General features: G+C 41.6%; 1 protein-coding gene across 1 annotated transcript; it reads right to left on the bottom strand.

Annotated features, from left to right (window-relative positions):
- Positions 1-810: 810 nt before the first annotated feature.
- gtf2a1 (general transcription factor IIA, 1) lies at positions 811-15,570 on the bottom strand. Its single transcript, XM_061754315.1, has 10 exons — positions 15,322-15,570; positions 12,382-12,483; positions 11,050-11,251; positions 10,828-10,892; positions 9,908-9,983; positions 9,659-9,783; positions 7,287-7,391; positions 6,090-6,362; positions 5,915-6,004; positions 811-2,545 (listed from the first exon to the last, which is right to left on the bottom strand). Exons 1-10 carry the CDS (start codon positions 15,349-15,351, stop codon positions 2,438-2,440), a joined length of 1,176 nt encoding a protein of 391 aa, XP_061610299.1. The 5' UTR covers positions 15,352-15,570; the 3' UTR covers positions 811-2,437.
- Between the last annotated feature and the right edge of the window lie 582 nt (positions 15,571-16,152).

The raw sequence follows: 16,152 nt of genomic DNA, 5'->3' as shown, positions 1-16,152 counted from the left end.
TAATTACTTTTTGTTGTTGTTGTTGTTGTGTCATTTAAAACCCTGTAATTGAGTTTGGTGACCGCTGGAAATGGAACCAGGAGTTCACTGCATCAGCCTACAAACTCGTTAGAGAACAGCAGGTTGTGTAAAAAGTACTAAAACATTGAACAGTTGAGCATGTACATTCCAATTTTTAGTTCAGGTCAAATTAGGTTCACTTATAAAGGTGATTGTCCATTTTAGGTTCATCCTCAAATTTCCCGCGAAAGCTGACGAGCCCTAGCTTTTTGTGAGGACTGTATGTTCCTTTACCTGCTAGCTACATCTGCGTGCTGTGCACTCTCACCAGCCTTTGCTTATGGGGTCATCATTCAGCAAACGCACAATGTCCGTATTTCGACAACACGGCAACTAAGCATTTGCCATGGACTCGGCAGTATACGGGGCCAGTTGAGATGATGCATATCCACCACTAAAACCAGCCAGTTTCACCATGACGAGACAAAGGCTGTATAAATGTCTATTTCTGAGCGCTACTATTTTGATGAAAGGACAATTGGAAACTTAAAATTGAAAAATAAACCGATACTTGTTATTCTGCTGAATTCTCTAATTGATTGTGTGTGGACTATGCACCATACAGTGCTTACAATAAATGAGGACACCCCAACTTTCACAAGTACTACAGCATACCATACTTCAAAATACTGGCATAAATACAGTATGGGGTATTGAATGAAAATGTGATTTGTCAAAGTGCACACCCAAAAATGACATTTCTGCATAATGCTCAAATTCAAAACACCATTATGTATTTGATTTCAAATGTAATTTATAAAACATTTTATTGAACAATACATTTCAACAGCTATTAGAAGTCACAACAGAGCCAAGTGACAACAGTTCTCAGACACCCTTTTTGCAAAGTACAAGAAAAGCAGGAGTACAAATCAAAAAGGCACACTCAACACTGAAGTACAGTATGTGGAAACAACCATGACTCGTCTATGAGCCATAAACCACACAGAGCTACTGAATAAAATCAATTACTTGAATTTCTGCAAAAAAAAAAAAACCCAAAAAATTTTGACTGCTCAAATGCCAAAAGACATCAAGGTTGCAAACATGAACACACATAAGAACATTGTCTTGCTTCCTTCTTAAGGTTGATGTATATTCACAATATAAATGTGTGGAGCCCACTAACCAGCCAGTTGACTCAGCTGCCCCCCCCCCCCAAAACAAGTACTTTATTTCAAATGTCCACAATAGGTCACTAAAATCTTTTTGGAGAAAGTCGCCCCCCCCCCAAAAAAAAACTCATTTGAAATCATCTCAATAGAAAACATGCCCATTTAAAAGTCCAGACTAAAACACAAAGGGACATCCAAGATGATTAGGAACAATGTCACACAGCTTTGTTTAGCCAACAGAAAAAAAGAACACTTTTGTTTGATTGTAAGAGCACAGTTTGGTGCAACTTGTACATCAATGAATAAATAAAAAAAAATAGCATCATCGTTCAGCTAAAGGTGGCAACAGACTGCTTTTGGGGAGGTGTAAGGGGTGCTCAGTGATGCAGTTGACAAACGCACACGGAAAGTGGATGAAATCGATTGCTTTAAGCATACACACACATGAATAAACTGAAGGCTGCAGAGAACTCAATTTAAAAAAACGGTTCTCACTTCAGCCATGGCTCTGCTTCTATTTTGCTTCGAGGAATGACGCTACAGAAAAGCTGATAAGGGGGAAAGTAGAACAGGTTTGGAATCATTACTTGTTAGAGTTAAAATAATGCCTTCATACAGGTATAAATTATTGTAAGTTTAACATTATTTAACTTCTTTGTTATAACCCTTCAATTTAAAATAAACAGTTTAAAACAATGACAGATTTAGCTCTTAGCTCCAATAACCTTTTTCAGAAACAGGACTTCAAAAAGAAATTCCAAGAATGAACAAAAAGGAAAGTGACGCCAACGGTTACTTCTGGCTTGCGTGAAGGCAGCAATCTTAAATTTGGACGTCAGTGTAGACAAGCTGGCAGCAATCTTAAATTTGGACGTCAGTGTAGACAAGCTGAAGCAGTCTACCAACTAGCAGTGCACTGACACACTTTCAATGTCAGCACACACTGGTCCTCCAACATGTGCATCGTGTGAAAGGATGTGTGGGAATTCATTCAGGTCAAAGCTAAAAGGCTGAGAAACAAAAAGGAGGGCAAGCGTTCCCTTTCGCTGTCGGTTTCTCATCCCGCAAGGCTCACTTGCCGATTGCCAACCAGTCACATCCGGTTGGTAGTAGAGAACCTTGCAGTCTTTTGTCAGACTCTTAACACGCTTCCTGTAATCAAATCCAGTCACAGGATATGGAAGGATATTGATATTGTCCATTAACTGGATAGGAGGAGTAACAGAGTTCCTGCTTCCGTTGCTTGGCTTCGTCTTCCGGCCTCACCATTCGGCATCCCCGATGGCTTTGGAGAAGACGTAGTCTCTCCCGTTCAGATTCATGATCCCGTCCTTCAGGTGAAATTTCCATTTGTTCTTACTTCTGTGAATCTAAGGAGAAAGTTGGGAGAGGTAAATGAGTGTCGAGACGGCGAGGGACACGTCAGGGTTGTCCGGTGTCACTTGAACGATGACCAGAGGTTATGCCAGCCCTTTTTTTGTGTCTGCCATTTTCCCGATCTAATTTATAAACAGCCGGCCAATAATTAATACAAATTTGGTGCTATTATTGTGTGTACTATCCAAGTAAAAAATATATATTGGACAAGAGTTGAAAACTGCGTTACCTATATCTCAAATCCACTTGCCACATTGAAATGAACTAAAACGCTATTACTTCATTGCAGCCGCCACAACAAAGAGCTGTATTTTACAAACATAAAAGAGAATGTGAAGAAAGAGTGGTTACATAAACAGTGGTACACAAGTGGTGTGCTGGTACGCATGCATTGAAAATATTCAAAGCACATCAGATTCAAGTGTGTCACTGTGCATTCGCATAGCATGCAATTTGCACGTTTTTTTGGGGGGGGAGCGCAGTTTTGGGCTCCAGTAGAGTTGCCGTTCACAAATTCAAACAAACTAATCTTTTGAGTGAACAACATGAATGGAATCACTTCATGATTTGTTCCTTTTCTTTTTTATCGTTCCTTTCAGAGTTTAGTTGAGCTCAGCTGCAAGCATGTGCCGCATAAGAAAATTCCCCGTAAACGGCGCAACTCATGGGGCGGCAACGGTGACTGAGGGGCAATCGATGAGGAGGCAGGCTTCGTCGGCGTCCCGGTCTTGCTGCACAGCAGCGATGACGGTCCATCAAAATGTCTTTACGTGAAACTGAATTGTGGTTTAAAAAAAATTATGGGGACCACTGCTCTAGGGAACAGCGCCAAATCAGCTGATTGCACAGTCCCATACTGTAAGCCTAAATTCATCCAGTCATGAAAAAACTGAGCCCCAAGAAACTTCTTTGAGAACCAAACAAACTTGACGCACCTCTGAATAAAAAGTACAACAGTTTTCCCCCGAGGTTGAGAATTTACTTGTGTATGGCAGGGTGTTCCAAGGTGGCACCGTGGTGTTTGATAACTGCATTCAAAATAATCTGGTCAAACGAGGCTTTACACGTTCAGGATTTTTGGGGCCGATCATCGATCAACAAGTTTAAAAAAAAAACGATAACCGATCACCGATTTGATCACAAGATGGAGCAATGTGTCTATTTACATGACTTGTTCATTTATTGTATATACTTGTGTAATGTATACTGTATCCATCCATCCATTTTCTGTACAGCTTATCCTCACAAGGGTTGCGGGCATGCTGGAGCCCATCCAGCTAAAATTATTCTCTAGCATTTTAGCCAAAAGTTAAAACACCAATAACCTCTAGGGGGCATTCAAGGATTGGCCACTGACCTAAGTTTAGGTCAAATCAGCATTACAACTGACAGAAATAATGGTAATAAATACTGTTAATGATATGCTTTCTCTAACTTTCTCACTGTCCAGCTATATGGACGGGTGTTGTCCAGAGTTTGAGTCCGTTTGACACTTTTCTACCCATCCCCACCCCCGACCCCCACATTGCTTGAACGCGGCATGCTCCTCGTGTACATTCTTTAGGTGCTCAATCAAATTTGTGTTGAAGCATTTAGATGACGTTTCCCACGACGTACTCCAGTTGTGCACAGACTGCAAATAACTTACGTGTGTGTTGTTTGTCTGACAACAGCGCAAAATAGTCCCACACCGACGACATGTTTTCTCACCCACAAGATTGAAAAAACTTTATTGGCCGTCAGATAGTTACAGTACTGCGCAGCAAGCCACGTGACAAGGCTAAAAATAAACTAGCTTTTGGATTCATGCGCGACGAAGACGCGGAGTTAAACGTCTTGCAATATTAGTCATATTAGTGTTAGAGGACTCTGCATCTTTTTGCACAATTGTTTTTTGTCAATGTCTCTGTCTCCAAAGTGTTCTGTAAATTGACTGTCTGTTGTACTAGAGCGGCTCCAACTACCGGAGACAAATTCCTTGTGTGTTTTGGACATACTTGGCAAATAAAGATGATTCTGATTCTGATCGGCGACATATGACATGAAAGCCGATCAGCATAAAATTCTAATTATCGGCCGCTACCGATAACGCCGATCAGATCTGTGCAAAGTCCAAGTCAAACAAAGATTTATGAACTATGCTTATTTATTGCACATGCACAACAATTATTATTTCCAGTTAGCTATTGACAAAGTTGACAAAATTTTAATGAAAGTTTTTCTGAATGGGTTTTTACATGTTCAATAGAAAGATTTCCTGTTAAAGGAGCAGAAAGTATGAGACTTATTCTCTCTGCTTCTTTTCATTCAAATTTGGAATTTTCATGAAATCATGTCCTCTCTTTTTAAAAGAAATATTTTTTAACAAATTAAAAAAACAGTACTTTTCGTAAAGCTAAACCGATTAAAACAAGAATGTAATTTTGAGACCTATCATTGTGTAAATCTCAAAACTCAGCACTATAAACTCTACAAAATTGTGCAAACAAACGCAAATAAAATTACTGGTATTATAAATATTTAATATACTAAGTTTTCCATTTATAAGCTCCTCGGCCTGGCTGACGCTGTAGCTGATTCACTTTAGGTTTACGTGTGCGTGCGTATTATTTCTCTCTGGACAATTTACCCGTTAATTTGCCATTCAGGTTGGTCTCGGCTGTATCGTAGTTATAGCCGTTGACAGTGTACCTTACACATATTCTGGTGTTTCACTACTTAACATGTCATGTTAGCTTCGCGATTAGCATGTTCTTTCTTCTTGATGTGTCATATGTTTAGCTACTTCTCGTCCACCTTTAGTGATAACGTGTCGAGTTATTTGCCACCACAGAGGCAAGGATTAGTTACTTTAGAGGAGAGACTGCGCACCGTGGAAGCATGTGCAGCTTGTAGCTGGTGCGAAGTCGAACTCGGAGCTTAGCGCGCTGCTCGTTAACGCCAATTTTGGTTCGTAACACAAAGCAAAAAAAAACAAAAACACGAGTGATGGCTCGCATTTGGAAAAATGTGTACGTTGGGGCACTCGCGAGTCTAGGTACCACTGTACGTGAAAGGTTGTTCTGCTGAGGCGCTGCACGGTGAAGTCATTGTTAGACGACTAGCAAAAACAATACAAAATGAGGCAAAAGGACAAAATGCACAATAAATGAATGGTTCAATAGTTATCATATGGTAATGATCAATGTTGAGTTGTGTTTGCATTCCCACAGCAAGTGAGATTCACTTCAAATAACACCTCACATCAGTTACCACTACAATATTTGACAAACCGGCAGTGCAAATTATTGTTTCACATTTGCACAATTAAACAGCCAAATACCAGCATATGACGGCTAATGTAAACGCCAATGATGACTCACCTTGTCATACTGGCACACAACTACATTCTCTGTGTCAAACACCTCCTGGTCCTCCTCATCACTGACATCGTCGCTGCTGTTCAGTGGCGCCTAACAAGTGAAAAACATGATGAACAATGACCAATGGACCACCCACAACACTAGTGACTCAAAAGGCAATGGATACTCCGCTCACCTCCTCCACCTGCCCATCTTCTCCCCCATCCTTGTCTTTCTCCTCTTCCATGTCCTCGTCATACTCCTCTTCCTCATCCTCGTCTTCATCCGACGAGGTGTCTCCGGCGCCGTCCACCTGCAGCATCATGGGAGGCTGAGGTTGACCCGGGGCCGCCTGCTGAGCCTGGCTCTGCACCTGGGCCTGCGGCACTGCTACCCCCTGGGCCTGCTGGACCTGCTGCACTTGTGTCACCTGACCGGGCTGAGGTGCCATCGCGGCAGCCTGCGTCACCTAACAGGGCAGCAACACAAGATGAGAAGGACAGCCTTTGAGCTCTCTAGCCTAGATGCTGCTGCCACTAAACGGGGCGGCAATAGTTCATCTGTAAAGATTTGAGCTTTAAAACTGGAGGGTCATGGTACAAGTCACACTGGGGAAATGAATTAAAATAAATGGCAATAAGTCATTGGAGAGATGCTAGTCTGCTTCCGGACTACTGTTGAGTTGCCATTGAGCAAGCACTGTTTCCGAGCCCCGTCACTCTGTTAGCTCTCCTTGCATGCCTGTGTGTGATCTAGTTTTACATGCAACACAAATCTACAGCAGTGTGTTTTAGCAAAGGAAGCTATCTTTAACAAATGCTAAAAACAAATAGTCATTCACTGTTACTAAAATGCAGTGAAATGTTCTCTGGAATCTATGGAACACCACAGAATATATAAAAAACATCGCTTCTACGTCTCTTTCGAGTGCCTTTCCAGTTAACTTATGCTATTATTTCTTTACTTGTCTATTAAGTGGCATTTTCTACTGTATCACAGGGGAGGGCATACAGTCCATTTGATGTGCTCTTGAAACACTATTTGTCTTTGCACATTATTATGAAGAAAGTTATGTCTGTGAATACTCTCATTCATCCAGGTCATTTCATTCTCAGGGCATTGAATGGATTGCAACTGGACTGTTCTGGTTGTCTTCGAAGACGTTTCGCCTGTGCATGAACTGATGAATCCTGCCCAGATGAGAGGTGAAACGTCTTCTAAGACAACCAGAACAGTCCAGCTGCAATTGATTCAATTCCCTGGGGATGAAAGTATATTAATACAAGTAAACAAACATGACATTCATAAATTGAATACACACCTCCAAAATGTGAATAGACAAAAGCAGGAGCCTTCCATTACAGTGAAAATTTGATACTTTTAGCATGCTGACCTGTGTGTTGCCTTGGACTTTATTTCCAGGAGCTAAGACAATCTGTGGCTGCTGAATAATGACTCCTGTTTGCTGAGGAAGGCCTCCTTGTAGAGGAGCCAAGACCTGGATACAGAGCAATGAAACAAGTCAGCTCAATACAATTAAAAGCAATCGAAGAATTTAGTTGCATACATAGAGAAATAACACCAGAACTCTGGTAAATCAAGTAGGAAGTCTTTCTGAAAAGGTTGGTGATAGATTTCAGCAGAAAGGCGAAAAGGCTGACAAAAGTAGTATCTTCTGACTCACCGTTGTTTTCCAAAAATAAGAATATCATGGAAATGTTTATTTATTTCCCTAATTCCTTTCAAATGGTTATAACTTTCATACATTATAGATTCTGGGCCCACAATTTAAACAATTTCAAGTTCTGATTTATTTTTACATAATTTGGGCTTCCAGTTCATAAAACCCATGAAATCAGGAATTCAAAAAATTAGAATACTGTGAAGAAATCACCATTTACTTCTCAGTTTTTGTAGAAAAAAAAAATAATTAGGGTCACATTAAATCAATCAAAATATAGTACTTTCAAAACAATATGTTAATCTTTAATACTTGGTTGGGAATCCCTTTGCTTTAATCACTGCCTTGATGCCTCGTGGCATTGAGGCAATGACCCTGTGGCATTGCCTGAGAGTTATGGAAGCCCAGATTTCCTTGATGCTTGCTATCAGTTCTTCTTTGTTTTTGGGTCTGGTACCCCTCATTTTCCATCCATCCATCCATTTTCTGAGCCGCTTCTCCTCGCTAGGGTCGCGGGTGTGCTGGAGCCTATCCCAGCTGTCTTCGGGCAGGAGGCGGGGTACACCCTGAACTGGTTGCCAGCCAATCACAGGGCACATACAAACAAACAACCATTCACACTCACATTCACACCTAGGGGAAATTTAGAGACTTCAATCAACCTACCACGCATGTTTTTGGGATGTGGGAGGAAACCGGAGTGCCCGGAGAAAACCCACACAGGCAGGCACGGGGAGAACATGCAAACTCCACACAGTCGGGGCCGGGGATTGAACCCGGGTCCTCAGAACTGTGAGGCTGACGCTCTAACCAGTCGTCCACCGTGCCGCCGTACCCCTCATTTTCCTCCTGATAATACCCCATCGATGCTCAATGGGGTTTCGATCCGGCGAGTTGGCTCCTGGCCTGTGATGGCATTGGCATCAAACCAGGTTTTGGTGCTTCTGGCGGTATGGTCAGGGGCCAGGTCCTGCTGGAAGATTAAATCTGCATCTCCATACATATCCACTTTAACATTCTGGTAGACTGTTGCGGTGACCTTGGATTTAAGAAAGCAGAGTTTACCAACAGCTGCACTGGACATTGCACCTCAAATCATGACTGACTGTGGATATTTGACACTGGACCTCAAGCAGCTTGGGTTCTGTTCTTCACCCGTCGTCCTCCAAACCCTTGGACCTTGATTCCCGAATGAAAGGCACACTTTACTTTCATCAGAAAAGAAAACCTTGGACCACTGGCCGACAGTCCAGTCCTCCTTCTCCTTAGCCCAGTTGAGACGCTTCCTACATTGGCTCAAGCTCAGAAGTGGCTTGACCCGAGAAACCCGACAGTTGCCGCCCATCTCCCGGATGCGTCTGAATGTGGTGTTTTTTTGAAGCTGTGACTCCCGCCTCATTCCACTCTTTCTGGATCTCTGCTAGATTCTTGAATCTCCTCTGTTTGATAATCCGCTGAAGCCCACAGTCATCTCTTTTGCTGATGCATCTTCTCCTGCCCCATTTTGTCCTTCCACTAGACTTTCCATTGATATGCTTGGACACAGGCCTTTGTGAACAGCCAGCCTCCTTAGCTATGAACGTTTGTGGCTTACCCATCCTATGGAGGGTATCAATGATGGTCTTCTTGAAAGTTCTCAAGTCTGCAGTCTTCCTCATATTGAACCCAAATGAGACAATTTAACCAAACTGAAGCAATTTAATGACAGCTGGGGAAATGTGCAGGTGCTTTGAGTTTAGGAGATGATTATTGTGTGACACTCAGTTTAAAACATTTATGACCTGCAAAATTTGGGCTGATTTCTTCAAAATATTCTAATTTTTTTAATTCCTGATTTTGTGGGATTTATGAGCTGGAAGTTCAAATTAGTAAAAAATAAACAAATAAATCCTAGAACTTGTTTAAATTGTGGACCCTGAATCTATCATCTATGAAAGTCTAACTTTTTGAATGGAATTACGGAAATAAATAAACTTCCAGGATGTTCTAATTTTTAGGAAAGGGTCTGTAGCTACCTAGCAAGCTACTTCACCGGGTGAGGATGAACTGGTTGAAAGCGTGTCCATGAGTGCTGGTTAGAGTACCTGCTGTATGACTGGAGCCTGCACTGAACCAGGTTGCATCTGTTGCTGCAGGAGGATGGACTGCGGTGGCTGCTGGATGATGTACTGAGCCCCGTTGGGTGCACGCAAAACTTGCACAAACTGACCTGAAGAACCACAATTCCTCAAGACTCTTGTATGATTCATGATGCAGCCCATACGAATCAGCTTAGTATGACTTTACAGAGGCTTTTACGTTAATGAAAACAACATGTGATGTGTGGGCCTTACCTGAGCTGGTGATGAGCTGTGGGTACGGTGTGACGCCCGTTGGCAGAGCAAGAGCGGCTTGTGTAGCTGCTGCACTCTATTGGAAGAATACAGCATGCATATAATCCAGTTAGGTGCAACTGCACAGATCTTAATTTGACAAACTAGGATGGTAGACATGAGGCGTGTCGAGATCCATTTTTATCTCAAATTTGCAAGAACAATACTAAAAACTAGGGCCCGACTGATGGATTTCTTTTAGGCCTATGCTGATATTTGGCAGAATAAAATTACGATAACCCATTATTCAGGTAATTAATTAAAAAAATATATAATAATAATAATAGAGGCAGATCATTGGATCCTTTAGTATTTAACAAAAAAAATCTGCAGTTAATTTTTATTAATATTTAAATGTCATTCGTCTTATTAAAAAAATGGGCAAAAACAAACAACAACAACATATATGTTGTACATATATATATATATATATATATATATACATACATACATACATACATGTATATATATATATATATACACACACACACACACACATAACAAGTAAAAAAACAAACAGCCAATTTTTGCAGATTTCGAAACGGCTAATATCGGCCGGCTTATTAATCAGTCAGGCCCTACTAAAAACAATGCAACAAAGCAACGCGCTTCTCTTTACTGTGTGTGCTTTCACCTATGCCAAAAATGCAAAAACACAAGTACATAGTTATAGGTACATACAACTTTCGGAATGCAAACAAGTTTAGCCGGCATACAACTTTCGCAATGCAAACAAGTTTAGCCAGCTGTTCAGCTACTTTGCACAGGCACAGTGAAGAAATGAGGGCACAGAGTAAGGTGTAATTTTTTGTTCTGACCAGTCACACAGACCAATGCAATACTTTTGCTCGTCATGTTAAACTTGTGTGTTTACTACTTGCCATCCCTGTTGTTGTCATATGCTGTAGAATCTTGGAATCTGGTACAATAACCTGCTGCTGGGGAGCTGCAGAGAGAATCACGGTCAAAATACATCATCATCTAAAACAATACATGTGTCAAAGACATAATTTCAACTCATCTAGCAGAGACATTTGGTAATGCCGCATGTATTTGCCTTGACATTTAAGGAAACAAAGTACTACTAATTCTATCAAACCAACCTTGCTGCTGTTGGGGAGGTAAGATGACTTGCTGGGCCTGTGCCGGCTGTGTCACCTGTTGGCCTTGTTGAACTTGCTGCTGCAATGGTTGTTGGTGCTGCTGCTGGTGCTGCTGCTGCTGTTGCGCGGCCTGCAAGGCTGCCTGCTCCTCAGTACGGAAGCCCTCCACTGCCTTGGACTGCAGCAGTTTGCTCTCCCATAGCTGAGATGTAAAAAAATTAAAAATAATTCAAAGTAACCATCCATCCATCCATCCATTTTCTAGCGATTAGTCGAGGTCAGGTCACGGGGGCAGTAGCTTTAGCAGGGACGCCCAGACTTCCCTCTCCCCAGCCACTTCATCCAGCTCTTCCGGGGGGATCCCGAGGCGTTCCCAGGCCAGCTGAAAGACGTAGTCTCTCCAGCGTGTCCTGGGTCGTCCTGGGGTCTCCTTCCGGTGGGACGTGCCCAGAAACGCCGCCGGCTTCTCTGGGCCCAAGCTCATCTGAGATGGACTGATGCAAAGTGGAAAAGTATTCTGTGGTCCGACGAGTCCACATTTCAAATTGTTTTGGGAAATTGTGGACGTCGTGTCCTCCGGGCTAAAGAGGAAAAGAACCATCCGGACTGTTATGGGCGCAAAGTTCAAAAGCCAGCATCTGTGATGGTAAGGGGCTGTGTTAGTGCCAGTGGCATGGGTAACTTACACATCTGTGAAGGCACCATTAATGCTGAAAGGTACATACAGGTTTTGGAGAAACATATGATGCCATCCAAGCAACGTCTTTTTCATGGACGCCCCTGCTTATTTCAGCAAGACATTTCCAAACCACATTCTGCACGGGTTACAACAGCGTGGCTTCGTAGTGAAAGAGTGCGGGTACTAGACTGGCCTGCCTGTGGAGTCCAGACCTGTATCCCATTGAAAATGTTTGGCGCATTATGAAGCGTAAAATACGACAACGGAGACCCCAGACTGTTGAACAGCTGAAGCTGTACATCAAGCAAGAATGGGAAAGAATTCCACCTACAAAGCTTCAACAATTAGTGTCCTCAGTTCCCAAACGTTTATTGAATGTTGTTAAAAGAAAAGGTGTTGTAACACAGTGGTAAACATGACCCTGTCCCAGCTTCTTTGGTACGTGCTTCAGCCATAAAATTCCAAGTTAATGATGAATTGCTAAAAAAAATAAAATATATATCAGTTTGAACATGAAATATCTTGTCTTTGTAGTGTATTCAATTAAATATAGGTTGAACATAATTTGCAAATCATTGTATTCTGTTTTTATTTATGTTTAACACAACGTCCCAACTTCATTGGAAATGGGGTTGAATCAACAATGCATTTACCGTTTTCAGCTCCAGAAGCACTTGCTCATCCACGCCCTCATCCAGGAACAACTCTCGCACCTCATTGATCACATCCTCAATCACAGTCTTGTACAGTTTAGGCTACAAGGAAAACAAAACAAAATTACACACTCATCAACCACACCACTAGACTCTATGAAAGCCAATTGAAGTGATCTATTATAATGTTATCTCGACAAAGACCACAAGAAGTCCTCAGATTTCTGATGGAGCCAGTGGGATACAATTCTGCTTTCAGGTGACATTTGTGGATGAACCTAAAATGCACTATAACCTTTAATGTAAACTTTAATTTGATCTTTTCTAAACTCTTGTCCAGCAGTTCAATGTTTCAGTACTTTTTGCACAACTTGCTGTTCTCTAACAAGGAGCTGAATGGTAAATTCCCCAAAAGGTGTTTAATCCATGTGTTTACTTCCAGTCAGCATACAAACGTATAGTGACAACATTGGAAAACATGTTAAAACTCTAAAGTTGTTGATACTAAACATAGTGGCACACCGCAGTGTTGGCTGGTGGAGCTATCCCTTCATCTTTGAAAAGTAAATTTTTTTTAATGCCATTTTGACCTCGAAAAGTACTACCACCGAGCTATTGAATATTATACCCATTACACAACTCCAAGTTATCATACAATTAAGGACAGAGGTTATTTTCAGTCCGATGACAACCCAGTAGCTTATAACATAGTAGCCGGGGTTACATTGACTTTTTTCACTCTGATTGAAATCATTCCTATGGAAGATCTCAGGTCAGCTGTTTACATATGTTCTATCTATCTATTCTGATCTTGGTCTTTACATGTGCCACTACATTTAATCAGAATAGCCATTTTAAAGACGTGTGACATGCGCAGATCTATGTAAAAATTACGGATTTATAAAGATGGAGCTCAGTCATTACTTAGCACAGTAGTTGCAATTGTTTTTACACTTTTATTAATGCAACAGCTTAATAAAAACAAGTTACAAGTCGTTAAAAGAAGCTCTGTTGCAGACCAGCTGTGTTTGGAACCTGCCTTATTTTCAAGTGTGTAAAGATGACATCACAGCACATTTACGTCAAGACAGAGCATGCGCAGACAGAACACATCGTGACTAGTCTGAAATAATTTTTGATCGGTTTTGGGAAAGATATATTCTACCCCTGTGAAACCAAATTCAATTCAATTCAGTTTGTTAGGACTAAGGTGCTTATTTGGAGCGTGTTTAACCGATTGTAATCGGAATAAAAGGCTCCATGTAAACCTGGCTATTGACAGCTGAAAATGTTATGCCAGGTGACCTTTCCAGCAGAAATCCTTCATTTGTTGCCGTGCATATAGACCATTCTAATTGAACCAAATAAAATGATTGGTCATTATTGGATCCAACACCTATTTGTGTTAATTTTGTCTTCAGCTCCTTGTTAGACTACAGCAAGTTGTGCAAAAAGTACTGGAACATTGAACATTTGGAAATCTAAGAGCTTGGAAAATGTCAAATTAAAGTTCACTGGCAAATGTTACTACTGTGCATTTTAGGATCATAAGTATCACTCGAAAGTCAAACAAATAAAGCGACAAAGAATGATATTCCCCAGTGTATTAAGTTGATGAATATGCACTCTGTGACTGGTTCCACCCACAACTCAATGAAATCGCTACAATCAGCTATAAATAACACGCAAAACGTATTACCAGCGTCTTTGTAATACGTTCGTTTAAGATTATCCAGTGATTTGGACACTAAGTCCCGTGTTTAGGACGGCAATCTTTCGCGGACAAAGCCTGCGAAATTGCCACATTCAACCTGGAAAATAGAACGCAGTCAAACAAAAGCGACACTCCCCCCCCCCAAAAAACAAAAACGAACATCGCGCGGCATTGCCGCGACTTCCACGACACGGAAACCCGGAGCTCTCCTTCCCTCCCCCTCGGCCCGGGTTGCTCCTCCACTATTTAAAGGTTTATAAGATGAGTCGGTGACGTAACGTGGAGTAGCACCTTCCCATCCCGGCCAGTCTATATAGAGAGCCAATATGGCGGTATAAAACCAGGCAGCAGGGAGGGAGGAGGGCCAGACGCGCAAAGAGAGAGGCCAGACGTGGAAGCCATTTTATGGAGCAGCAGCTCGACAGCCTCGCACATTTCACACTTAAAAATGTGCCTTGTCTCTAAACTGTCGTGTAGCTGGGCATTTTGGACAAGGCACTGTAGAATTATCGATGGAATTATGACTATTTGCTTTTTAAAATGGATTGGACGTGGGGTTTTTTTTGGAGGGGGGTCGGGGGGCAGCTTTGTTGCCTTCAAGTCGTGGAATGGTGGACGATGATGATGATGATGCAGCACAGGGAACGTTGCCCTCGCGACTTCCACCTACTTTATTTCATCACAAACAAACTATTGGTTCGCGGTGTTTATTCAAGGTGCTTTGCGTACATATAAGGTCTAAAATGAAGCACGTTAACTCGGCCGTTTCCCCTTTTGGTCACTGCTTAGCACGGGCTGACATAAAAATGTCACTCGACTACACTCAACGCCATATGCGAAGACAATGTGGCCGAATTCATTCTATTAAAACATAAAAAAAAAAAAAAAAAACATTGACACTAAAAATGCCATAGGATGAGATGCAACCTGGCAACAGAACAAGAGCCAAACGTCACAACTATTCAAATTTGAGTCGGTAACTTTTTTTTTTTTTGGGGTGGCAACACACATTTCCTAACCTATATTCAATAAAGTTTGATTTTTAAAAAAACTGATTCAAACGTCCAATTGATTGAAGCTAGTTTAATTTTCTTTGATGTGATGCTGGAGTGTGTGCAACGGATACATAAATGTGATCCGATTAAGGAAAGAAAAACGTGTTCAACAGTTCTCAGTTAACTTTACCCCCATTTCCCCCGTTGACAATCCTTGAGATTGATCCTTACCACTGGGTTCGAGTTAGCCGAGCTCGCCATTATACGCGTAGTGTAAAAACCACACGGAAATGGACGAGAAATAAAGAGCCAAAAATGACCAAAAAAACCTGTTAAAACAACTGGGAACGGTATTCTAAAACAGCCGGCATTACTTTTGTAAATAAAACAGCTTTATCGGTCTTATTTACAATCCCGGGCTGCGAATCCCCAGCCGTCCACCGTCCCTCGTTGTTCTGCTTTATATACTGAGCGAAGGAGCTGCGAGTGCGCGAGACATAGGTCAGGGTCAAGCCGTCAATATCGCGAGATTTCAAGCGGAAATTACATGGGCATCGAAGAGCATGCTGGTAAAAGTAGTTTAAATTAAGCATTCACGCTGCGACAGTTTTACTCTGCTAAAGCACCTCGGATTCTAACACATACTCATTTTATGCTTTGCTTGAAAAATAACTTTGTAATTAGATGAAGTATTGTGTCAGACAAAATAGTGAATTAATTTCGAATGATGTTGTACAGTTATGGATGCAATTAGACAGGATATAAAGTAGTTATGTAGTGCTGGTTCTCAGAAAACGTTGTAAAACGTTATGTTCATCTATTCATGTATTGATGTATTTTTGCATGATCCGAATAGCTGTAACAAGTACATGTAATTTAATGACTGTGTAGCTCAGTGGGCCAGCAACTCAAGTTTATTTAAATGGCCCTTTATAGCCTCAATCATAAAAGAGTCAACGGGCTTCACAGGCCCGCAGTTCACAGAAATCAACAACAGTCCCTGTTCTAGATAACAGGAATCGCAGATGGAGGGATCCCCCTTCCAGGATCGCGAGGCTGCAA

The sequence above is a fragment of the Phyllopteryx taeniolatus genome, chromosome 18, assembly GCF_024500385.1.
Source record: "Phyllopteryx taeniolatus isolate TA_2022b chromosome 18, UOR_Ptae_1.2, whole genome shotgun sequence".
Lineage (NCBI taxonomy): Eukaryota > Metazoa > Chordata > Actinopteri > Syngnathiformes > Syngnathidae > Phyllopteryx > Phyllopteryx taeniolatus.
Note: the sequence above shows the minus strand (reverse complement) of the source record. Positions and strands in the feature narration are given on the sequence as shown.